The sequence below is a fragment of the Fringilla coelebs genome, assembly GCF_963513975.1.
Source record: "Fringilla coelebs genome assembly, chromosome: 3".
Classification (NCBI taxonomy): Eukaryota; Metazoa; Chordata; class Aves; order Passeriformes; family Fringillidae; genus Fringilla; species Fringilla coelebs.
The window spans coordinates 100,324,898-100,349,053 of NC_140030.1; the positions used below are offsets into that span (position 1 = coordinate 100,324,898).

The following is a 24,156-nucleotide window of genomic DNA, read 5'->3' on the forward strand; positions in this document are numbered from 1 at the left end:
TCTGTGGTTGCAGCTTCTTGTTGTAATCACATTTGTCCTGAATGTTTCTAAATGCTTATGTGGTTAATTTTGTGCATGCTGTGGAGTTCTTTACTGGGAAGGAAATATCTGAACAGAAGTTACTCCCTTGGGAAGCAGGGACAGAGAGTAGAAGGCAAATATATAGATCAATATATATTTCTGAATAATCATAACAAAATTGCCACTGATGTTTCCATCTTATGCTTCTCCAACTGTACCTTCAGCTCTTCAGACTTGCTGACAAGAACTTTGGTAGCTGCTGTAGGATGTCTTATCAGTGCTGTAAATTTTTGGCCTTAATTATCCGCTTTGTAGGGACAGCAAATTATCTCACACATCCTACCTGTATAAGAAAAGATAAAATTTTAAAAAAATTAAACAAATAAGCCTTGATAGCCAAGGTTTATTGTGGATATAATTCACTGAGTGAAGTGGTGAGGGATGGGAGAAGCCATTCTGATACATATATTATGGCAAGGTTTTAAATTCCAAACCAGGAATTGCCAAGAGCGTCATGGGAGTATGCCAGTGTTAGAGGAAAAGGTGTAGGTAATCCAAAGGGAGACCTGGTTTCATTGGTCACTCCTAAAGGCCTTACGATTTTGAGCCAGTCTTTTCTTGCTGCCATTACTGGGATTATGCTTCTTTTTGTTTTAATTCAATATTTTATCTTTCTTTACAGCATCTTTTCAAGACGAAGAGAACTCTGCTTTTGAGATGCAGCCATTTCCTTCTCTGCAAAGAGTGAGTAGTGAATATGGAGCAAGATGATTGGGGAACATGAAAACCTGTGTTTTACTTTCAGCTTTGCACACATAGCAAGGGGGATATTGGTTTTTGGGTTTAGGCCTCTGGTATCAATACTGGAACTGAGAAGAGGGGTTTCCTTGTTGGACACTGGAGGGTTTTCAGTGCTTACAAGTAGCAGTCTGTGTGTATTTCTGAATTCATGACCCCAAACTGTGTAGCTCAGGGTGCACTCAGTTTTACAGCTGGTTAACATGTGGGCATTGCCTATTAATGCATTGACAATTGTTTGTAATTTTGAAAGAAACCACACCTGGCCTTTGGCAGTTCCTTACAGTGTCTTGGCCATCTCTCAGAGCCAGACACTGAGAAATGTTGAGTGAATTTTCCAGTGTGTTTCCATTTAGAACTGGTTTGTGTTGGCTCCACCTTTTGAAATCACCTTGCAAATAAGTCTTTACAGAAATTTCAGAGGAAAGAACTTTTGTTTTCATGGTGATGGCAAGCTTCTGGATTTCATACTTAAGATGCATTTTGCGTTCAAAAGAATTTTCAGGAGAAAGAAAAAATATTTTTTTCTTTAGGAGTACAAATGGGGCATTTCTTACATGTGTTAAGGTGAATTGACTGACATTTGTACCTTGTCAAAATCTTGTCCTTAGGATTGTATCCACTTTGATGTATTCATTAAGTTTAAACTGGAGTAGAAAAGGGTGTATATGTGTGTTGTATAAAATGTTAGAAACCTAGGGTTTTGAATTGTACTGTTAGACACCATTAGCATTAAACTCCAATGTATTCTCCCAACCATTACCTTCACACTGCTTTGTTGTCCTCCTTTGCTGTGGAGTCTCTTCATAGTAAAATTTTTTTCAGGTCCTGGAGTCTGTTCCTGATGATGTTGGGTTCGACATAGAAGTAAAATGGATCTCCCAACAAAGGGTAAGTAAACATACATGTGATTTACTTTGATTGTTTGACATTCTTATGGCTAAAGCTTGTAATTTGATGTGACAAGTTATGAGCTGCAAAGGCATAATTTTTGTGGGGGTTTGTGGCAAGTTTTTTAAAAAATACTGTTTTATTTTTAAACTGGGGGTATAGGAGCACCGCTCCAACAAATGAACAGTCTTACTCTTAAAATGATAAAATTTACAGGATTGAGTTCAGACTGCTTTCGGTAGGAGATTCTTTTTAAAATCAACAGATCACAACAGGGCAGACAGGAAAGTGCCAAGAAATTCAACTCTTCCTGACCCTGGGCAGGAGCAGCTACAACATGGTGCAGTAGTGCAAGCAGCTGCTTCCTTCTAGTCAGCAGGGTTGCAGACTCAGCTGGATTGTGCAGCACTCAGTCCAGAGGGAAATGGTTGTAAAGGCTGGGATTGAAAGCCTGGAGTGGGGGAAGGAAGCTAAGGAGAGTGGTAGGTGGAAGTCAGTGTGCTAGAAATAACCACAGAGAGTAGCTGCTGTAATTACTGGTCTTCAGGGAATCTTTGTGTTTTTGTAGCTGTAATAGGCTTCCTAGGAATGCATTCCTTGGATGGGGAGACAGGGAATTTTTCAGTGAATTTTATTGCTGTGAGAATTCAGCTGCACCTCTCAGGCTGTCAGTCCTGGAGAGCTGGAACCAGCACTGAACAGACTGAAGGATTGATGCTGCATTCAAACTGGGCAGCTCAGTTCTCACCTTGCTCAGGTTGACTGAGAGACTATTGCTGGTGAAAATGATTTTAGTAAGCATTAATTTAAGTGACTCAAACTTGTGCTTTCTTTTTCCAGGATGGACAATGGGATGGCAACTTGTCAACTTACTTTGATATGAACCTTTTTCTAGATATTATTCTGAAAACTGTTTTGATGAATGCTGGACAAAGAAGAATTGTGTTTTCCTCTTTTAATGCAGATATTTGTACAATGTAAGTTAAGAAGAGAGAAATAATGTACTTTGTTTCTGAAATTTATTTTTACTTTTACTTTGTATTTAAAAATATACACCAGGAAATAAATAACAGGTGTTTTCCTTAGACATAAAATTCGGGTGCCAAAATAGTTGGGAACTGAAATGAGACCTTTTTGCTATCTGGAATGAGCCTGAAAAATGAAAGTAGGCGAACAAAGTCATAGTGAATATTTTTGTCAAGTGCATTTCTGGATGCTTCACTCTTTCTTAGCACAACAAAAAAGGTCATGGTTTCTTCCAGTATCCCAAAGTCTTTTCCAGTCATACTTCAGTGGTGTGCAAGCCTAACTTAGGAACAAATAATTTTGTTCAGTATTCAGCTTGAAAAATGCATTAGTAAGGTTAGGGGCAGTGTATTAACCATGTTTAGAAAATCCTGTCGGGGATCTTCATGATCATCAGGAATCTGTGCATTTAAGAAGAAAATTACAGAATTAAATGGCCTTTGGGGATTATATATAAACATACTGAGGATGTAATGCTGAGTTCAACATCAAGTCTAGCTTCCCTTAACATGTGTGTTAATCTCCAGTATTGGCAAAAGGACTCATTTGAGCACTGTGTCAGCACAGTTTGATGCTAAACTGTGGGTCACCAGCTAGGAACTAGAAGAACATGCAGGAAAGAGAAGAATTCCCCTTGAAACAGTGAGATCAAATCTTTGTTTTTTCACTTTTTTTTTTCATTTGCTACTTGTGGACTTTTTTCCTGACAGGATCCGGCATAAACAAAACAAGTATCCTGTGTTATTTCTCACCCAAGGGGAATCTAAACTCTATCCAGAGCTCATGGATCTCAGATCTCGCACAACTCCAATTGCCATTAACTTTGCACAGTTTGAAAACTTGCTGGTAAGCTGACAAGTTAAAATCAAACTGACTTATTACTGCTTGTTTTAAATCTTATCATTTTTGGCGCTAATGCTTTAAATTATGGCTAACCTCACAAAAGAAATACACTAATATTGGGTAACTGCCAAAAAAAAGTTAGTTGTTTGAAGTGCTTTTTCATACAGCGTTTTAAAAATAGCACTGTAAATAAACTCTCTAATTGTATTAAATATTTTTTATTATTACGGATGAAACAGTAAGGAGCTGCCAGTGTTAAAAGATGAAAAAAGCTGATTTAAGTGTTTCAGAAACATGGATTTTAATTGAAGTCTTTTGTATTTCAGGGAATTAATGTGCATTCTGAAGACCTGCTGAGGAATCCAGCGTTTGTTACACGGGCCATATCCAAAGGCCTGGTTATTTTTTCATGGGGTGATGATGCAAATGACCCGGATAACAGGAAGAAGTTGAGAGAATATGGTGTTCATGGGTTAATATATGACAGGTACTTAGTTGTGGCTTTTTAAAAGAATAATCATAATCACCACCATCATCAAGCTTAGAAGCTGCTGTAAATTGATTCTGGTGAAATTTCATGTTGCTTCTTGGTTGACTGGGTGCAGAAAGTACAAAGGCCCCATAAACCTGGATCAAGAATAAGTCTAACACCAGTTCCTACTCTTTCAGCTGTATCTATGAAGCAAAATAACTTTTGTTTTTCCTGAGATCAACATAAATGTAATTTGATCCTTTAAAGAACAAGTGTATGGCATACACATCTAAGGTGCTACTAATATTCATGATAGTAATTTTTAAGTTATGTATGTGATACAGCAAGGAAAATGTTATTTAATTGTTTGACTGGAAGTTTCAGTATTCTACATTGAGCTGTGGAAGTAGTTAGCATAACATTCTCCTGTGTTTCAAAGCTGTGAATTCACATTTTTCCTATTAAAATTACCTTGGAGTGATTCCAGGACAGACTGCCAAATTAGTAATTTCAGAAAGGAGCTGTTACATCCAAAAATTCAGGTAGAAACACCAGAATACTGTGTTAAATATTTTGACAAAAGTGTTATGTTATATGGTTGCTTATAGCAACCCAAAGTTTTAGGTCTTTTGTCCTTGAAGATGAGAAATTCATCATTATGAGGTGAAGTTTAGTTTGAAAAACTGTATTAAACTAGAATTTCTGATAGATAAGAAAGTAATTGGGAAAGCATTAAGTGTAACTGAAGTTTCAAACTACAGAAGGCTTTCAAACCTTCTCCTTCAGCAAGGGTATTGCTTTGTGTATTGTTTTACCTAAAAAACACAAAACCAACAACAACAAAACAAACAAAACCCCAAAACAAACGAACCAAACCAACAAAAACCCAAAACCAAACCCCAAAAAACCAAAGGAGAGGGGATCAATAATTGTCAAAGGCTCTGTTTTATAAAGTGAAAACTGAGAGTCAATTTAGTCATCTCTAGGGGCAAGAAACCAAATATGTTTGCTCCTAGTGTTCTAGGCTCTCAGTGTAGAAAAAAACAGTTAACTCTTTTCAATCTGTTGTTGACTGCTGAGAGTCCTTTCAAGGTGGTGGGTCCATTGCTTCTCAGGTTTGCCAGAGGTGCCCCTTCTTGTGCTGTAAGAATGTCTCCCATTCATTGGCAGTAAAAAAGGAATAACTAGGTTTTTACACTGGGGATCAGCTTCACACTGGAGACATGGACACCTAAGTCCTCTTTCCTGCTACAGTAGTGCTGCATGTTGCACCTCTGCTGCAGCTCAGGATTGGGGCCCCCTTTAGTCAATGAAAAATACCTCTGGATTAGAATGCAGGGGAAAGAATCCTCTACTTACCTAACGTGCAATCACAGGGTAATGAAATTTTATTCTGTGGTGTGCAGAAGTTAAAGTGATATATATTGTTAGTGGGGTGCTTTAATCAAACTCCACTGCATAAAGTGTTTGTGAAATGTCTCTCCATCTCATGTCTACTAATCCAGAGTTGTTAATTACTCCTTGTGCAATAGATATTCACTGCTGTGGTAAAACAGTAAAGCAGGGGACAGCCTAACTTCTGACTTCATGTTGCTTTTATTGCTTTAGATACTCCATGCTACTTAAATGTTGTGGCATTTATGTTGAGGCTGCAAGTCAGCTACTTGTCACCTTATATGTCCTATTGTACTGTTTGGTGTGTTTTAGGTTGTAGTAGGACAGTAGAACACCTTTTATCTCACTTTCTGATAACCAGCCAATTCGTTGGAAGGTTGAATTCCCTTGTGGATTTAACTGAACAAAAATTTCTTAACCTTCCTTCACTGTTTAGATGATCTGGATTCTTAATAGTGTTCATCTCTCCTCTTGCTGCCTGCCTCCTCTATCACTTCCACTTCAACATCTTCCCATTTTTTGGAGAGGAACCCCCAAATTAGTATTAACTCCAAAGCTGTTATTGCAGGCTTGTTAAGTGTAATTTCTAAATGTAATTTCCCTTTTTTTTTTCTGTAGGCCAAAACAAACAATGGGATGTCCCTTTGCAATTCTTAATTACTTTTCAAGTTTTACTAATTGTGTGAGTAAAATTAAATTCACTCTTAATGGAGGTTAGGGATATAACAATTTCTGAAAGTTGCATCAGATGTCTCAAGGTGAACATTTTGAAATGCAGGTGGTATCTGCAAGTCCTGGAATGCAAAACCTGGCAGCAAACATTTCCACTCACAGCTGGAGCTGCTGGTAAAGAACCAGTCTTTCAGATCACTGGAGACTTGAAGTTGATATTTAGAGTTTAAATAGGTATGGTGTCAGCATCCATATCCTGTGCTGTTTGGAGTTTAGAAAGAAATAAATTTAAAACTAAATTTAAAAAGTGGAACTTAAGAGAGAGGGATGTACATGACTGTTCCAAGGTCTAATTAATAAGTAGGGACTGCAGTAATCTGTTTTAGTGTAAAGCCAGTTCATGCTGTTGTTGTGTCTTCAAATTCCAGAATATTTCCAGGGCTGGATTAAGATGGTGCTTCTTCCATGGTTTCTGTATTTTTGTTCTCTGGATTTCTGGCCAAGTCCAGATATCTATTAACTATGGTATTTTGTGTTGCTGTTTACTAGGCCTTTACTAACACCATGTTAAGTGCTAATTATCTGAATAATCTAGGAAGTGAATAGAGGAATTTTAGTGAATTTTAGGTTGCTTGTGTGTGGCCCTGAGTTACTGTGTGCAATAGTTATTTATGAGATTATGAACTGTGTGTGCATAGAGATTATTTCTGTAAGCTATTTTTTCCCAAACTTTAATCATCCATGTAGAATTGGCCAAAACACTGTAGCCAGTTGTGAAGATGGCAGAAAAACTGTGTCCTGAATACCAAAAGTTGGTGATACCAAGCTCTGAGGGAAAAAAAAAAATGCAGGTAGGGGATCTGGCTTTGCTTTGCATGGAGAAAAACTGCAAGACTAAATCTGGGAAGCTTACAAATGCCAAAAATATTAAAAGGCTGATCTCACTGGGGCAGAGGAAAGAACACAAATGCGCTCCCTCCCCCCATCCAGGCCTTTCTCCACTTGGGCTGCAAATTATTTCACACACCCAAAGTCATTAATCCAAGCAGATGTTCTGGGATGCTGGGATGATATTCTCCTATTTTCCTGTGTTAAACCACCATTCATCTCAGTGTTTAACCAAATTATTTGAATTAAAAGGGCAGCTTCTACAGAAAGGTGCCATGGCTGCCTTCAGGCTTTTATTTGGGCTCTTAAACAAGAAAGTACTTTATGTGCATGACTGGGTATCTTCTGTCTGCACAGAAATCACATCCTTAAAATGCTTTATTAGTCTGATGTTTCAATTTTAATTAAAGAAGAAATTTCAACCTATTGTGAAATTACTCTGGCTTGGTTAAAATGCTGATTTTTAACGCAGGGTTTCTGAGGCGATTGATCTGGTGTTTTTCTCCTGGATAGGCTTTGGAAACAGTCCAGAAAATATTTCTGTATTTGAAGATACTTATCTCAGTAAGAACAATGCAGCCTTGTGTTTTTACACCTGCTGGCTGTATATTGAATACCAATGTGGAGAGGGGGTGGGTGCTAGCTTACACTTGCATCATCTTTTCTCATTCACTTTACATGATCTGAATTTTGTTTGTTGAATAATAGACAGAACTGCATAAAAATACTAAGTCACTGTTTCCCAAACATGGATGCTGAGAGCTTTTCCATGAGAGCTTTGTCCAAACACTGCAGTTCCGTAGGCTGCATGTTGCATTTGCAGGCAAAAGCTGTGCTTGACTGGTATTAGTAACTTCCCAACATTTGCACAAATTTAGCTGGCAGTCAAATCACTTTAAGCACATCTGAAAAGCACAATACTGCTGAAATCTGGGCTGCCCTGTTTGCCTGAAACTGCATGTTACCTAAATAACAGCATGGATATGTGGAGGAAGTGTAGTTTGAGTTGATTTATAATCTACTCAGCGATTGAATTAAGATGCTATGCAATGATAGTTTGTCTTCCCTATTTTGTGAATTGCAAAGTAAACTCAAAGTTTTTCTCGAGATCATAAGAAAATGAAAAGCTTTAATCAAAAGTTTCAGAAAAATCTTTTGAGCATGAAAACAGTATTTCAGTGCTGCTGCCTCTTGTCTTGTATGTGTTTTCAGAGGTTGCAAAACACCTTTCAGGAACCAAACACATCAGTTTTACACCCACTGCAGAGCCCTGCAAGGTCCTGCAAGTCTTTTGTAGAAGGTGCTTACTTAAAAAAGTGATGTTTAAAGGATTTCTCAGTCTTCTGCAGGGCATGCTTATTAACAGGAGGTTGGCTGGAGAAACTTCAGTGCATAGTTGCTTACAAATTATTGTCCTGTTGAAGAAAGGAGGATAGGGAGATGAGAGTTTATTCCTTATCTTTATGGTGATGTTGGAAATAATTAAAGAAGTACTGGAGCTCTGTTGCTGCAAACTGGTGGTGTACTTTTGTGGACCCAAACAAAAACTAGGGTCAAGAAATTCTGAAGTTTTGCTTTGAGTTGTCTTCTCTGCCTTTGGTTTAAAAGAAACCAAAGGCCCACAGTGGAGTGGATTGGCTCTAGTAAACAGCTTGAAAGGAGCTTGGAGGGTTGAATTCATCCAGAATCTCAATTGAAAAGAATTCAGAATGGAGCAGAAACTAAAGAGTTTGTACTTGTTGTGGTAAAGAACTAGTGATAAAATGCTTGCCAGAAGCTGCTTGGAAACATGCTTAACATGTTCTAGGAACAAAGGGCTTAGAAGAACCATTCTTTTGCTGTTCTAGTGTCCAACTGATGGGAAAGACTTCAGATTCTTAGTTCCTAACATGTGTTTTATATAGAATACTATCGTCCAGTTTGTGTTTTGTGTGGAGTTCGCAGGGAAATTCATAAGGTGTCAGCTGACTCGACTGAAGAAAGCACAGGAAGGAAGGAAGAGCTGTTTTTTTGCAGAAAGCTTCCATTGGGCAAATTTGGGTCCTATCTTAGGCCTGTATTGGATTACAAGTGGTGTGCAAGTAATTCAATTGCTATGCCTTCTGTTTGGAGAGCATCTATCCTCACTTATAGGAGTTTTTTCACAGAAATTGTCCTTGGCCGTACTGTGATCCATCTCAATATTTCCTGTGGAAGTGTTTCCTCACTTGAATCCCATTATTGTACCCATCTTTGAGCTGCATGTTGGTTTTGGTGTCTTGGAGTTGCCAGCAGTTCACGATTTGTCTTGTTGGGGTAAAAGGGCACCTTGCAGTCTCTCACTTGAGCCCTACATTGTTAGTGGCATTGTTTCCTTTTGGGCATAACTTGAAAATGTGTGAGAGGCAAAGGATGATGAAATAAAAGCAAACTACTTTCTTGAAGGAACCATAAGTGAAGTATGATCATGCCTAAAGACTAAGGCAGAAGCCATGGTGATTTCTTGCAGAAGTTTTCATTTGAAGGAGAAAATCCTGAAGACCTGCAATACCTGGAACTGTGTATGTGCAGCAACTGAAAATGAGAGCAGCTGGGTGCCAGGATTAAAGTTTTGTGTATAAACCTGCTGATATTAAAAATGAATGTTGGGAAATCAAGGTATATCCTTGTTACAATAGGTGTTGTACCAATGTTAGGTTACAGGAGCACCAGTGCTTTTTCTTTGTAATGAATTACACCAGAACAGTGTTTGGGTTGTGCTCAGTGCTTGCACTGTCACTCAAAATGTGGATTTGGACAATCTGGCATGATGCTGACATTTCAAATCTGCAGCTTTGTTTACATGTGTGAAAACAAGAAAGTGAAAAGAGGATAGACTGTTTAAAACAAAGTAGTGCAGATGGTTAATCTGCATTAGGTGTGCAGAGAGGTCAGATTTTCCATTTTTCACTCTTCACTTAATATTGTGGTAATGATGGTCATTTAAAAAAGAAAAAATTCTGAACTGGGGGAGGCGACATACTTCTTGAAACAGTAAGTATAGACTCAATGCAGTATTATGTGCAAGCAGTATATTACAGTATATTATATCTGTTCATATAATCTCAGGGCTCTGAAATTTTTTATGCTTTGAGCTTTGAAGCCTGGAACACTGCTCTTGTTTCACTGCTTTGTGCCACCTCTAAAATCACATTTGTCAGGAGATTAAGTGAGTATATGCCAGTAAGTTTTTAGTATATCCAATGAAACACTAACCAGTCTGTGTAAAGGCAATACCATTTTATATTGTGAGATAAGCAGCAAAACTTAGGGTACTAATCCCAGACAAACTGACTTTGGCACCTAATTTTGCTCTGGTAAGGAAAAAAACCCAGGTGCTTCATCTGTGGACTGCTAGTTGATACTGATCAGTGTTTTGTCTTTTCTCATTTATAGGATATACGACTCAAATCCTGAACAACCAAATATATTCCAGGTGGAGCAGCTGGAACGTCTCAAGAAAGAGCTGCCAGAGTTGAAAAGCTGTGTGACCCCCTCAGTTAGCCACTTCAAAGCCATAACTCCATGTAAATGCCATCAGTGTCACCGGGAAGAGAAAGCTGTAGATAACTTGAAGAGTTTTAAGATGCAAAAGGACTAATTTTAGGCAGAATGCTGTTTTGTATCTATAGAATTTTCACCATTGGAATAGTTCTGTCTATGCTTTCAGGTTGGTTTGGTTTAATTTTAAGTCTTCAAATAGCAATAACTGTGTTCCTCCTTCCTAACAGTACTTAGTAAAATTTCAAGCAATGTTAAAATATTCAGCCAGCGACAGTTATTGTTCCAAATTACATATACAGTTTTAACTTTTTCCTCACATCATATCAAGTCTTGAAAAAGGAAATTATTATTGTATTATTTTGCTTTTAAAAAAACCAAAAATTAATTAAGTAGTCTCAGTAGTGAAAGCTCAGAAACTAAATTGTAGAGAAATTACAATAATCTGATATTGAATATGCTGAAAATTTGTTTTGATTTTGATTTTACTTACAGGCTGACAAGCTGTAGCATTTATCTGACAGCAGGAAATTGAGTGATTTTAAGATACATATAAATAGATCTGGCCTACAAAAAGATCTGAACAAATCTGTACCTCATGTATATGTATTTGCACTGGTAGATCCACCTGTACAAAGCTTCGTGCCATTTTAAAATATTTTATTTTTTAGCAAACTGCAGCTCGTTTTCCCCCACTTCATTGGAATTGAGGCTGCTGCCTTTGTTTCCTCAGCCCCCAGTTGAGTGGTGCAGCAATCAGGGGGGAAGCACAAGTACAGGTTTTTCATTAATCACACACAGGCCTGCTAAACTTTCAAAATGTTGCTAATAATCATAACAGAATTACAGAAACATCTTCAGTGGTCGAGAATCTTTTTTTGCACAGTAACCTTAATGAACAGATATGTACCCTGCACAAACTCTACAAAATGCATGCTTTATCTATTAAGCATGAATTTTAGGTGTTTGCTGAGGTCCTTGCATCTTTATGGTGCTAGTTATGTGTGAAGGGTGCAAGGACCAACTCAACAACTTAATCTCCTTTGCCTGAGAAACCACAAGCCTGTTATTCACAAACATTTGGAGAAGAGGCTCTACTATATGTGGTATGTATGTATACCATACGTGGTTTGTCTTACTTACTTATAATGCAAGCTACTGGCTTTTGTATTTTGCAAGATTTTTGGCTTTTACCATGGAGCAAGAATCACAAATGTACTGGATTCAGATAATCAGTATTCTGTTGGCTGGTATCTATCCTCTGTAATTTATTACAAAGTCATAGTTTAGAGTTCTTAATAGATAAGTATGCATGTCCCTTCTCCTCCTGATGTTGCAGGTCATGCCAACACAACAGCTGTAACTTTCTACTGAAATGTTAATGTATAATAAGAATGGAAAATATTTATTTTTTTTTCTCTTGTAAATTGACAATGAAAACAATAGTATGTACTATATTCTTTATATACAGTCATTGCTACATATAGAACTGGTTGTACAAAGAGTAAAGCCATTGCAACTAAGTGCTTGAGCCTGCACTGCTGAGCAGTTCAAAACAGCTTGTTTTGACTTGTGCATTTTAGAATTTAAAGTTTGTCCTGCACAAACAGCACAATAGTATTAGGTATCTGGAAGCCTTCTTTTATTAAAAAAAACAAAACAAAAAAACAAAACCACAAAACAACCCTAAACCAAAACTGGAAGTGTGTGAGCTGTTTTTGAGAAGGGGAGGGGGCACTAACCAGAATCTTGGCATCAGGAGCCTGTGGCTGTTTCTTGATACATTCCTCATTATGTGATTAATTTTTAAATTTCTTAATTTTTTTTCCTCATTTGTGTACCCTGTGGGATCCTCTTGGCGGGTGTTGAGGGCTTTGCCAACTGATACTCAGCTCCTAGCAGAGTTTGTGTCACTGCTTGTGAAAGCTGGGCAGCACATCCTCAGAGATGCTGAGACACCTGTTCTGTGCAAAGGGGGTTTGAAATCTGTGCTGTGTGCAGCACCCTCTCAGACTAATCCCAGTGAGATGCTCAGGTACCCTCAAAATCTTGTTTCCCAGCCTTCAGTGCTCAGGGAATAGCACTTGCCAGTTCTGTTTGGAGGGAGTGGGTGGATTTATTTCCACCCACTGTGATGATTTTACAGGACAGTTTTGAGCAGTGTTAGTGTTGGTGTTTTCTTGCTGACTCCTTTTTTTCTGAGTGAGTTGTGTCGGCAACTTCCTCCAAACCTGAGGAGCTCCAGCAGCTCTCCTGCCGTGCCAGTTCTTGGAGCTGAGCTCACAGCTTGGGCACGCTGGGCAGCTGTCACTCAGTCACTGGCATTGCAGAGGGGATAGAAGGAACCAAAGAGCAGGAATTTGGGATCTGGCAGGGGAAAGTGCCCCCTTCTGCTCTGGAGTGCTTGTTGGAAACCAGCGTGGTCCAGGCAAGAGATGGCTTTGCTCCAGCCAAGGGACTGCTGCAGAATTTTAATCCAGGGATGTGGGAGCTGTAGTAGGGGAGACAGAATTTCTCTCTTGAATTTGGAACATTTCCTTCTGGCCCACCCAATGACTGGGCTCTACATGTATAGTATTGGTTGCTGAATGACACTGCCACATGATGCCTGTACTTGTGTGTGTTCATGTATATATATTTATATATTTATGTGTGTATGTAGCTGGATGGTGTGGGAGCTGGTCATGACAGAGCTGGTGTGCTATGATACACAGTTGGATTCTACCTCCAAAGTTTCTCCAAATAACTGGGCCTTCATGTATTTTCAGTCACATAAATCTTGTACCTTAACTGTAAACGTGAGGCAAAGGTCTTGGTTACAACAGCTGCCAGCTGATGAAACTTGCTGACTCCACATTTGTCTCACACCTCTGGAATTACACCCCACATCCTGGAGTTTTGCACTTTCCTTCTCAGCTGCATCCATCATATCAATCTCCCAGAGCCCAGCTTTGACACTTAAAACAGCCAGCAACTGCTTCCATACAGTTCTTGGGGAAAAAAAGCCAGCCCTGGCCTTACCCTTCCTCTTGCAGCCTGTAAACTGCACGATGTGCAGGTCTTTGGTCTTTCTTTTCACTGTGTGTGCCCTCAGATTCTCTCACAGAATCTATGTCCAAAATTGAAAAAACTCCAGCAGCTGCTCCCTCGCAAAAGATCCTGGAAGAAAGAGCCAGTGCTGGACTATACCTTTCTTTTGTAGCCTCTAAACTTTACTGAGGTGATTCACTTTCCCTTCTTCAGGATCCAAACCTGAAGCCCTCCCCTACTTGCTCCCACTAAAGGTTCCAGGACAAAAAAGAAGTTGGCTTTTACCTTCCCACTGTCACCATTCAGAACTCCGCCCTCTATCCCTGTGTACTTCTCAGATAATTGAATGTCCTGTGATACTGCCTCAGAAACCCAAAGGGCAGATCTGAAGCCAAAAGTGTCTGGACCCTACTGCAAAATGTGGCAGTACAGAAAGAAATACATTTATTTTGGAAGGCAAGCAGCTCTCCCTGGTGTTCCTGGTGCAGATAAGAGGCTCCCCAGGGGAGGTGAAGGCCAGCACCTGCTTTCTTTCATGGCACTTCCTGTGTGGGAGCAATCCCCTCCCAGGAGATCCCTGCACCAAAATTAGAGTGCTGCCTCCAGTGTTGAATACATCCACCAGGGACTGCTCTAACACAGGAGTTCTGTCCAAGGAGCTGCTGCTGGTTTGTACCTCCCTGGGGCAGCATCTCCTGCACCACCACTGATGGGGTGAGGTACTGTCCTTAGCAGATAAAGTGTCCTCATCCTCTTTCTGGAGCTCACCTCCAGTATTTGGATACCAGCTCCAAAGCTCTGTGTGTCCAGGGGTCTCTTTCAGAGAAGCCTTTCCAGAACAGAAAACTCAGTGGTTTATACCTCCTGAGCGAGCCCTGTAGTGTCATCCTTTTCTTTCAAGTGGTCAGCAGCTGACAAGGATGAGGATGAATAAATGACTGCTTTATTTAAATTGACAATGATTAGATGAAAATGTAAAAAGAGAAAAATGCAAAATGGCAAAACTACAATCAGAGTAATTTACTACCCAATCAAGCTGCTCATACAGTGCTCTATTTATTGCACCAATAACATAGCCAGTTCCATAACTATCAAATAGAGGTTGATGTTACTCACCCATGTTGCTGACCATGGGCAAGCTTCTCATTCAGCCTCCAGAGCTGTCCCTGAGGAGTGTTCCCACCCAAGGGAAGGATCTTCATGCATCTCAAGGAGATATGCTGGGAAAACTGGGACTGATCTTTTGTAGCATGAAGAGGCTGACTGTCTTGCAACTTTTAGATTCTGTGTTGTCCTCAGCCGAGCATGTTTGAGTCAGATGTTACCAGCTCTTTGGTTTCTGCTCAAAACTTCCATCTCTCACTTCCCTACCAGGCTCTTCCACATCCCTGTTGATGCCCGCCCCATTTAGGAGGAACACCCTCATGAGGGGCCTAATTTAAGAGAGTTTGGTCCAGCTGGTCTCAGCATTCTTCACCTACTAAACCCCCTGGTTTTTAATCCATCACTAAAAATTTGTGAACAAGACAAAGAAGGGGTTCTTTAAAGCTGTCAGAGCCCTTCCAAATGGAACAGCTCCAGTGCCCCTGCCCCTCATAATGCAGTTGCTTGTTCCTCCCACCAGTCCCGTGGTCCCAGGAACAGGAAAGCTTCATCCCTCTGGATCTATGTCTGTGTCTCCAGCTCCAATGCCTACGTTCCCACTGCTTCCAGCTCTCCCTCTTTGCTGACTGGTTTCTAGGTCTGCCTCCTATCCAAGGTTTCATCCATCACCTGTAGCTGTGTCACCTTAGGGCAAAGGGATCTCACTGGAGAAGTGGGAAATCACGTGGATGCAGGAAAAACACTCCCACATTTGAAGAAGTCATGCAGGTCAGCATGGACTCTGCATTTAAGTGAAAAAAGGTCTCCAGAAGAAAAAGAAGGATGGCATTATCTACTTAGATGTTTTTGCTTCAATAGACTGGAAATAATAGAGCTCAAGGTCTGGGTAAAAGAGACCTTCATCCCACCCCTTCACTGCCTCACCAGCTCTGTGCTTCTGTGCTTGCTCTGACATGTAACCCTGCCCCTCAATCTGCTTCCTAAAAGCATTTCCCCAGTTTTTCTGATGTTGCAGCCTCCTCCACTCATCTGCCTCACTGCTTTCTCCAAGGGAGAGGTTTTACCCTGTCTTCCTTTCTCAAAGAAAGTCCTTTCTTTGCACTTTTTGGCCTCAGCTTCTGGAGTTCTGTGGTTTTCTGTGTGCCCAAGTGTGTAAAAAAGGAGTAAATATTCCATATAAAGAAGAGGGGGAATGACTTGCTCCCATGGACGACGGACAAAAAGGTAAAATTTAAAAAGTTAAACTGCCTGGGAAGTCTCATCATTTTTGGTTATTTGTGTGACCTTGGCATTTCCAATCTCCTTCAGAAATGGTGGAGGTGGTTTGCCTTGCAGTTTGATTGCCCTCATCCCTGGATGTCTGTGGGACGTTTCTGGGCCCCACTGTTTGCCCTGTGTCACATCCTGGCCTGCCTTGGCCACCGGCCCCCCTCGTGTGCTCTGCTCTGACCACCTCAGGTGTGCAGGGGCCACGTTGGCTCACTGTGCAAATCAAAGGGGACTGTCCAGGTGGATGGGCACGGGTGTCACCCCAGTGCCACTCGGCCCTGCCCAGGCACCTGCCTGGCACGCTGGGTGGGTGCAGGGACAGCCGCACTGCCACCAGCGCCCCGGGGCTGCCCCTGCGTGTCCCGAACACCTCCCATGTGACTCCAGGTCACAGGGTTTGGCCACACCTGTGCCACTCACAGCTGTCTTCATCTGTCAGCAGGGAGCAGGGAGGAAAGGAACCAGGGCAGGAAGGGGAGGAAAGAGGAAGAAACGAGAGCAGGAAGGGCAGGAAAGAAGGGAGAGAGAGGGAGAGGTAAGGAGGCTGCATTCAGCAGTGAGGAGCAGAGTGGCCGATAAGCACCGTGCCAGAGGCTTCCAATGTCCTCCTCAACTTCCACCAGCACTTTGCCCAGCGGCCTGGCCGTCCTGACGACCTTCCCAGATGTGCTCTTCATCCCTGAAATCGTGAGTGCTGCCTTGTCCCTGGGGGGGGGCCGTGGCTGCTGCCTGGGCACTCAGCGCAGGCTATGCTGCAGGTGTCCCAGGGGTGACGCTTGTCCCCAACAAGTGGCTCAGGACCCACGCCAGGTCCCTGAGCCACAAGGGGCTGGAGGGCATCTCATCCTCGGAGAAAACCACGGGCTCTGAAGCTCTCCTTTAGTCCGCAGTGGGATCTTTCTGGAGCCTTTGAAAAATGTTTTAATTTCCTGCCTGAAAAAGCAGCAGGGGTTGCCGGTGGGTTGAAGTAGGTTGCCAAATGGAGCTGGTAAATTACCCGGAGGTGATTTTAGCGGATAGCACGGGCAGAGAATGAGCTTGGAGCAGGGGATTAGGGAGGGCGGAGGGAATTGTTTGCAGCAGCCGGGGCTGCGCTGCTCCATCGCGGCATTCCTGAGCCGCAGGTGCGGAGCTGCTGGACCCTGGGCGTGCGAGTGAGCGAAAGGTGAGCAAAGGGTGAGCAAACACTTTGTAACTTCTTTCCACATTGTAACTTCATTGAGCAGGAGAAGATCGTAATCTTAATGGCCTTGGCGCAGGTGGTTAAAAGCATTTGCTCTGAGCATAGGTTATGAGATACAAAGTCTCAGCTTGAACTTTTCCCCCCTGTCCTCGCCCCACTCGCGAAACGTGCTCTTCTCACAAGAGCTTGGGAGGCTTTCTTCCAAATTCCGAGCGCTTTGGTGCAGCATTGAAAGCTCTGGCTGAGTATTGTAGGATGGCATTCAGATTATTTCATGGTATAAAAACTTCATCTTTGCCATCTGGCACCAAATCCTTTCCTGTCACCCAGCTTGCCCCCCACTCCTGGGATTTACAGCTTTCCCTTCGTTCTCCTGGTGATAACAACGTAGCAAAGAGGATGTAGGGAAAGGCTTTGCTTCAGCCCCTCCACTCGTGCTCTGCAGACCCGATCTCTGCCCGAGAGCAATGCCCAAGTTTCCTGCAGCTCCAGGAAGGAGGATGTTGAGTGCCTGTGGAGGTTTTGGCTGGGCTGACACTTGCCAGCCACCCCTGCCCCTGAGTTATGTTAGCCCTGTTGGCCTCAGAGAGCTCATTCCCCTTGAACTGTTTGTTTGTAATCCCTGTCTCCAGGGGATTTGGCAGGGCAGCTTGCTGAAATGAGCACCCTATCCTTGGTTTGGGTAAGGTCTGGAAATGTGCATCCTGAAGGCCCAGGAAGGAGGAATGCTGCATGACTGGATTTCTCCATCTCCAGGCAGATTCTGGGCTGTGCAGCTGTGTGACCTCTGCTGTGTACAAAGGAGGCGGCTGCCTTGAATCAGAGGGATAAAGAGTTAGATTCCTTAGTGGAATCTCAGATTGCCTACCATCGGCCAAGATGGTAACATAACAAAACAAAACAAAATTGGCATTTTAAATGATGGTTGTGGCATTTTCAAAAGATCCTACCTGCAGCTCAGATGATTGCCACATTTGCATGGGCTGATCAAAAGCTACCATTTAAAATCTGTGAGGCTCAGTTTAATTCTTGCAATCTATTTAATTTGAAGAATTTTCTGCACATATGGATACCCAGACCTATGTGGAAAACCTGAAACAAGCTGAAAGCAGATACGTTTGCTTTGTAAAAGCTATTTAAAGGATGAATTGTTTTCTTAGACTGCTGTCCCCATCCTGCTGTGAGTTATTGAAAGCCTCTCAATCCTTCCTTTTTATTAATCTTCGCCATAAAACCAAAGTCAATAATCAAACCACGTCAAACAGACTTTTCTGAGTGGGTAAGCACAGCCTGCAGGAAGGAGAGTGGTAGGAAGTCAGCTGTGGTGCTTTTTTCCCCAACCTCATATCTCACCATAATTTGTGCTTGATTTTAATGGAGCATAACGCTTTTCCCCAGGATTTTTAGCTGCAACACACTCATTGTGTCAGCCCATGAGTGATTAGAAGGACTGGATTAGTGTTCAAGGCTCAGCCTGTGGTTGTTACAAGAGGGACCAGAAGAGCAGCACTTTGGAAGACCCATTTTCACTCAGGTCTTTGCCACATCTCAACCACATAATTGATGTAATGTGTCAATTTGCATAATGGCACCAACAAACTTTCCTGCAACTGTGGGGTGACACAAATGACGTAACATTCCCTGAGTTACCATAAATCAGAGACTTTCTTTCCACTTGTAAAATGATTGGAAGAAAATGGAAATGAGTCTGAGCTGGCACTTGGATGCTGACTGGAATACACTGGCCATACAAGGATCAGAATGACCTTAGACTCAGCAAGGCGCTCCTACCTCTGGACATTTGCCTGAATCCCAGACTGGCTGGTGGTGATGGATAGCTCCCCACAATAGCACAGATCCACAGAGTGTGGGTTCAGCTGTGGAGCTCCTTATCACAGGATGCTGCACAGACTGAACTTTGCACAGGTCCAAGGAACAACTGGGCTGATTTGTGGCACAGAAAAGCTACTGAGGGCATTTCAGTGCAAAGGCACCACTTGCACTCCAGACATTCCACAACACTGAACATAATGCTCCCATCCTCTTGTGCAGGAGTCTGCTGGTGAAGGGATGGAGCCCAGACGTAGCTGTCCCTGTGTACCACCAGGAAACCCATGGCAAACTCCCAAGGCTGGCTGAGAATGTCCCACCCGCTCCCACACCAGCGGCTGGAACCAGGCACAGCTCTGGTGTAGGAAATGAAGGATGACCCAAAGAACTGGAGCAGCAATACAAACTTCCTTTCCCAGGCAGGAGCTGGGAGCCTCAGGCCCTTTTCCCCTACCCAGGGAGTCAAACCTCTCCTCAGTCTGTTCCCTCCTTTCAGAGTGATATTTGCATGTGACCTTTGTGAGGGCAGATATCTGTGCTGCTTGTGCAGGTGAGCTGGATTTGACACTGCTCCTGGCAGGGATCTGACACGCTGGGTGTGAAGCACACACACCTCTCCTAAGTCAGCCTCCCTGCTCATTAAAGCCAACCTCCTGAGCACACTGGTGTAGGGAGGGTGTGAGTGGCAGTGGCACCAGTGAGGAATTTTTTTGGTCAGGATCAGTGGCAGATACTCCCAGCTAAATGCCCATTTTCGAGTGGAGGTTGGGAAGAACTCGTGGGCTGCTGCCATGTGCAGTGCCAGAGGCGTGAGTGGCTTTTGGCTCTGCTCTGGACAAGTCACTTTATCTCCACTCATCATGTCCCCCACTTTGACTTGCAGATCATTGGGGGCCTTGTGTGGATCCTGGTGGCATCCTCGAAGGTCCCAGACCCCATGCTGCAGGGCTGGGTGATGTTTGTCTCCGTGTTCTGCTTCGTCATGTCCATCTCCCTCCTGTGCCTCTACTTCTGCGGGGCTCACGGCGGCGGCAGCTGCTGGGTCGCCTTGGTACGTGGCTGTGACAAACCCTAGGGGTGGGTTTGTCACCAGCAGGGTGCCGCTGCTGCTCTCCAGACTGCAGCCTGGGGATGGTTGTAGGGGCAGTGTGACTCCCTCGGAGGTGACTGTGTGATCCTTGCTCCTTAGGATGCCATCTGCCACTGCACGGCAGCGCTGTTCTACCTCAGCGCCGCGGTGCTGGAAGCCTACGAGACCTATTCCCTTCGCCTCTTCCCAATCCTGGCGCAGCAGTACAGGGAGAACATTGCTGCTGTGGTGAGTGCCTGGCAGGAGGGCAAGGAATGGCAGCAGGTGGCTCTGGAGGGGCCTCAAGTGCAAATCTGTGTTTGCACCAACAGTTTGGGGAGGGGGGAGAGAAACCAGTTGCCATCTCAGCATGCACGGGTGTCCCCAGACATGTGGCACGTCACGTGGGCTCGGGGCTGGAGTGGCACCGTGCCACAGAACACTGACGGGCTGCTGTGTTTTTCCATCCCAGGTATTTGCATTCGTGGCCACCCTGCTTTACGTGATCCACAAGGTGTTCTCGCTCCTGCGGTGGAAATCGTCCTGAGAGCCTGAACAACCCCAGGAACAAGGGCCGCCCTCGCCAGGCTGGGTTAGGGTTTTGTTTTCTAATGTATAGCCTAGAAACAAGCAGCTTTCTATGTGGGATCTTGGTGATGAAGATGAGGAGCTTGCCAGAGAAAGGAATATCTCGGCACAATCTGTTTCCCTTCAATATCTTACAGGCTGGGTACAGTTTGATGCTGCGGCCAAAAAAAAAAAAAAAAAAAAAGCCAGCCAGTTTTAAAAAAACATAGTATAGTTGGGTTCAAAGGACTAACATATCCCTGGCCTTCACCTTTATGTGTCCAGGGTTGTTACTGGGAAAAGTGAACAACAAACACCAAGGAGCACAAGTGTGAAACTGTGTCAGTTTAATTGCTGTGTGCTCATTTAGGTGTGTTTCCCCCCCTAAAACCACTGTACAAATTAATATTTTCATGCAGTTTCTGAAAATGCCTTCTCTGACTTGCAATGAGCAACGGGAACAATATTTAACTCAGCTCAGGAGCAATGTGGATCACTGCAGCTCCTGAAGGGTGCTGCTGAATTCTGAGGTATGACTGTAAGGCCAGGAATTACCACTGCCCTTGATCCCACCCCTACAAAGCACAAGCTGGAGGGGCCCAGCGGGCTGTGGGAGAATTCTCTGGGTGATCAGAATCAAATCCTCAGTAAGCAGAGGCAATCAACTCCTGCATTTGGTGGATGGCTACTCTCTCACACTGCCACGGTGTCACTAATAAAGATGGGTTTGCTGTGATTTGGAGAACTGGTGAGTCCTTGCTGCTCTTTTTCCCTTTGCTGCACCCAGGCACGCCCAGGAGCTCTGCACCCTGACAGGGCAGTGCCACCACGGGGGCTGAGTGAGCGGCTGTGTGGAGCTCAATTGCCAGCTGGGGTTAAACTTTGACAATGAATTTATTGAAATGGGGTTTAGACCCAGGAAGGGATGTTTTCAATGTGTTAGAGGTGCCCGAAAAACAGTGGTTAAATTATCTCTTCCAGCTTGTGGGGCAAAGAATGCTTCCATTTTAAGTCTGAAGTTCCTAGATAACAATGAGGACTAGAGGACGAGAGGGAAATAGAAGCTGACTTGGAGGCTCCTCTGTTGCTTTATATCCGAGGAAACTTTTGACCTGTGACCATGGGTTTGGTTTGAAGTTTTTTAATTGCAAACTAAGGAAAATATTTGTGGAGATTTTTTTCCTCGCTGAAAACCAGCCTGACTTGTTTTGCTTGTGTTACTGTGACAACAGGGAACTGGTTGCAACAGAGATGGAAAGAGAAATCCCTTTTCAGAGCAGGGAGGGAACTCAAAGCCACTTTGGACAATGGCACATAGCTCTGAAGTTCAACATCCACCTGTTGAAACTGGTTTCATCACCCCATTATCACGGGGTGTGTGTGGGGGTGGTGGTGCCCAGGTTCTATGAACGCCCCTGAATGTGACAAGGGAACACAAAGGTGCCTTTCTGCTTGGATGTGCTTACAAAGGCAGGGATCTGCAGCCCTACCCTGGGCCTTGGGATGAGCTGTCTCTACTCCACCTGTGCACCCAGCAGTGCTGCCTGTACCCACACATTCCTGTCCCTGTGCCTTGTGGCCATCCCATCGACAGCCCATGGCTTGGCACGGCCCCTGTCTCCTTCCTTCTGCTTTGCTTTGCCCTTTGCTTTCCCCTTGCCTGGCACACACCAGCCCTCTCCATGTCCATCTGTCCTGCCCTGTTTGCTGAGTGCTTCTCCCAGAGCATCAGCCCAGCCCTGCTGGAAGCCAGCACGGGGGGGAAAGCCCCCAGGTGCTGCTGGCATGGCAGTGTCCATCGGCTGGAGGGACAGAGGGAGGCTCTGTGGCCCCAGTGTCACCTGGGGAGGGCTGGGCATATGGAAGGGACCCCCCCCACCACCACTCACAGAAAATGGAGCTGGACCTTTGATACCCTCCTGGTGTGACCCCAGGTTGAACCCCAGGGCAGCTGAGCAGGGGGAAGGGGGTCCCTGCTGGGCACAGGGCTGCAGCACGGGACAGTGACACTGGGAGGGGTGACTGCTGAATTGCAGCAACGTGCACAGTCCCTGCACAGTGGAAAGGGGAGAAAATGACATAAAGGTTCATCATGCCCAGCTTTCCTGTCGTCTCAACACAGCCCCAAAGACTGCCATCCATGCTCTGGAAGCTGGGCAGCCCAAGGGAGCTGTCTGGAAAATGGCACACCCCCAGCACTCCCTGAAGGGAAGGATGCTGCCCAGAGCTCAGAGAATCTCCCAGGACCTCCAGACCATGTCTGCAGCACATCTCTTCCCCACAGAGAGCCCTGAGGGCAGCACTGGCCCCAGAATTTGCTGACACACATGGGGCATGATGGACACTGCAGGCTGGCAAGCCTTTTCCTTTGGGGACACTTCCATGGGGCCAATGGCACTCTGGCAGGGCTCCCCAGGATGTGGGATGGCTGGCCCTGCAGTTTGTTCAACACAGACACTGCAGTCCCTGCCTGCAGAGCTGCTCCCAGCCTGGCCCCAAATCCCAAATCTCCCCTGCCTTTGCTCAGGAATTCCCAGATGCCCCCAGACTGGTATCCCTCCATTGCTGGGATTCCCTTGCAGATGTAACTGCCAGATGGAGCAGCCCATTTAAAAAGCCACAAATCAGGCTTTTCCCCAGAGCATTTACAAGTCCCATTCACACTGCTGAAACACCGGGCCTATTGTGCCCCTGCAGCCACCACCAGGTTTCATCTGGTCGTGTAAGTGGAATCCTCATCTCTGCTCTTCTCCAGCTTCCTCAGCAGGACAAGGAGGTTTGCAGGCATCTGCTCTGGAGAGCAGGCAATTACATGCTAGTTAAACCAATCTGTGCACCTGAAGGCAAGCAAAGCCTCAGTTCCTATTAAAAACAAGATTGCAGACATATTCATTAACTATGCCCAGATTGTAATCTTGGTTGCTCTTGCTTAACTAAGTGGTTTAACCACCCTGTTAACTATTCTCCAAATATTTGCATACTGGATACCTTGCCTCCAGCAATGCAATGAATTACATGAAGATGGAGAGGAGAACATCCATCTTCTCCTGAATTGCAGGAGAATTTGATTTTTAATAGAAAATTATGACCCACTCCATGGAAAATGCAGGAGTTTCTCATTTTACAGCCAGCTTCGTCTGTGAGCAATGAGCAATCTGTGTGCTGGGTAAAACATCTACACGAGCCCCTGTGTTAATATGAACAACCCTGTGGGAACAGTAAAGCCACAAAAGATGAAATTTATGTAGGGACCTAAGCTCAACAGCAGAGATGCCAGCTGAAGGCAAGCACACATCCCCCAACAGCAGCTTGATGTGCTGGGACAAGAAACTTTGCAACCTGAACACCTGGAAATCCCTGCTGAAGGTATATTTTGACTGAGATATTGAAGGTATTTTTTTCCTGGCAAACAGGGAAGAAACCTTCATCCCACTGCTCAGCAGGCATGGCCTTGGAAATAGAATTTTCATTGCAAGAGTGAGATAAAAGTTAACTAAGTTCACCCTGCCTGTCTGTATATACACAATCGCTATCTTTAGAAACCTGCACTGAAATCAGTGTAAACATTGCTCCTAAATG

General features: G+C 43.9%; 2 protein-coding genes across 7 annotated transcripts in view; both read left to right on the forward strand.

The window, feature by feature from the left end:
• Positions 1-12,652, forward strand: part of GPCPD1 (glycerophosphocholine phosphodiesterase 1) — a 43,469-nt gene extending 30,817 nt beyond the window's left edge. For 2 of the 6 annotated variants that reach the window (XM_084203322.1, XM_084203323.1), the window contains exons 16-21: positions 704-765; positions 1,645-1,710; positions 2,551-2,687; positions 3,447-3,582; positions 3,906-4,066; positions 10,421-12,652. In XM_084203322.1, the coding sequence (XP_084059448.1) occupies positions 704-765; positions 1,645-1,710; positions 2,551-2,687; positions 3,447-3,582; positions 3,906-4,066; positions 10,421-10,625 (767 nt within the window). In that variant the 3' untranslated portion in view covers positions 10,626-12,652. Of the gene's footprint in view, positions 1-703; positions 766-1,644; positions 1,711-2,550; positions 2,688-3,446; positions 3,583-3,905; positions 4,067-6,064; positions 6,826-6,865; positions 6,970-10,420 lie in introns of those variants that run through there. The other 4 variants (XM_084203326.1, XM_084203321.1, XM_084203324.1 and 1 more) reach the window with 4 other exon arrangements.
• Positions 12,653-16,528: 3,876 nt separating this feature from the next.
• Positions 16,529-20,557, forward strand: MAL (mal, T cell differentiation protein (MAL blood group); the record flags this gene model as incomplete). Its single annotated transcript, XM_084202314.1, has 4 exons — positions 16,529-16,615; positions 19,825-19,992; positions 20,131-20,259; positions 20,483-20,557. The coding sequence occupies 4 exons, from the start codon at positions 16,529-16,531 to the stop codon at positions 20,555-20,557; spliced, it is 459 nt and encodes a 152-aa protein (XP_084058440.1).
• Between the last annotated feature and the right edge of the window lie 3,599 nt (positions 20,558-24,156).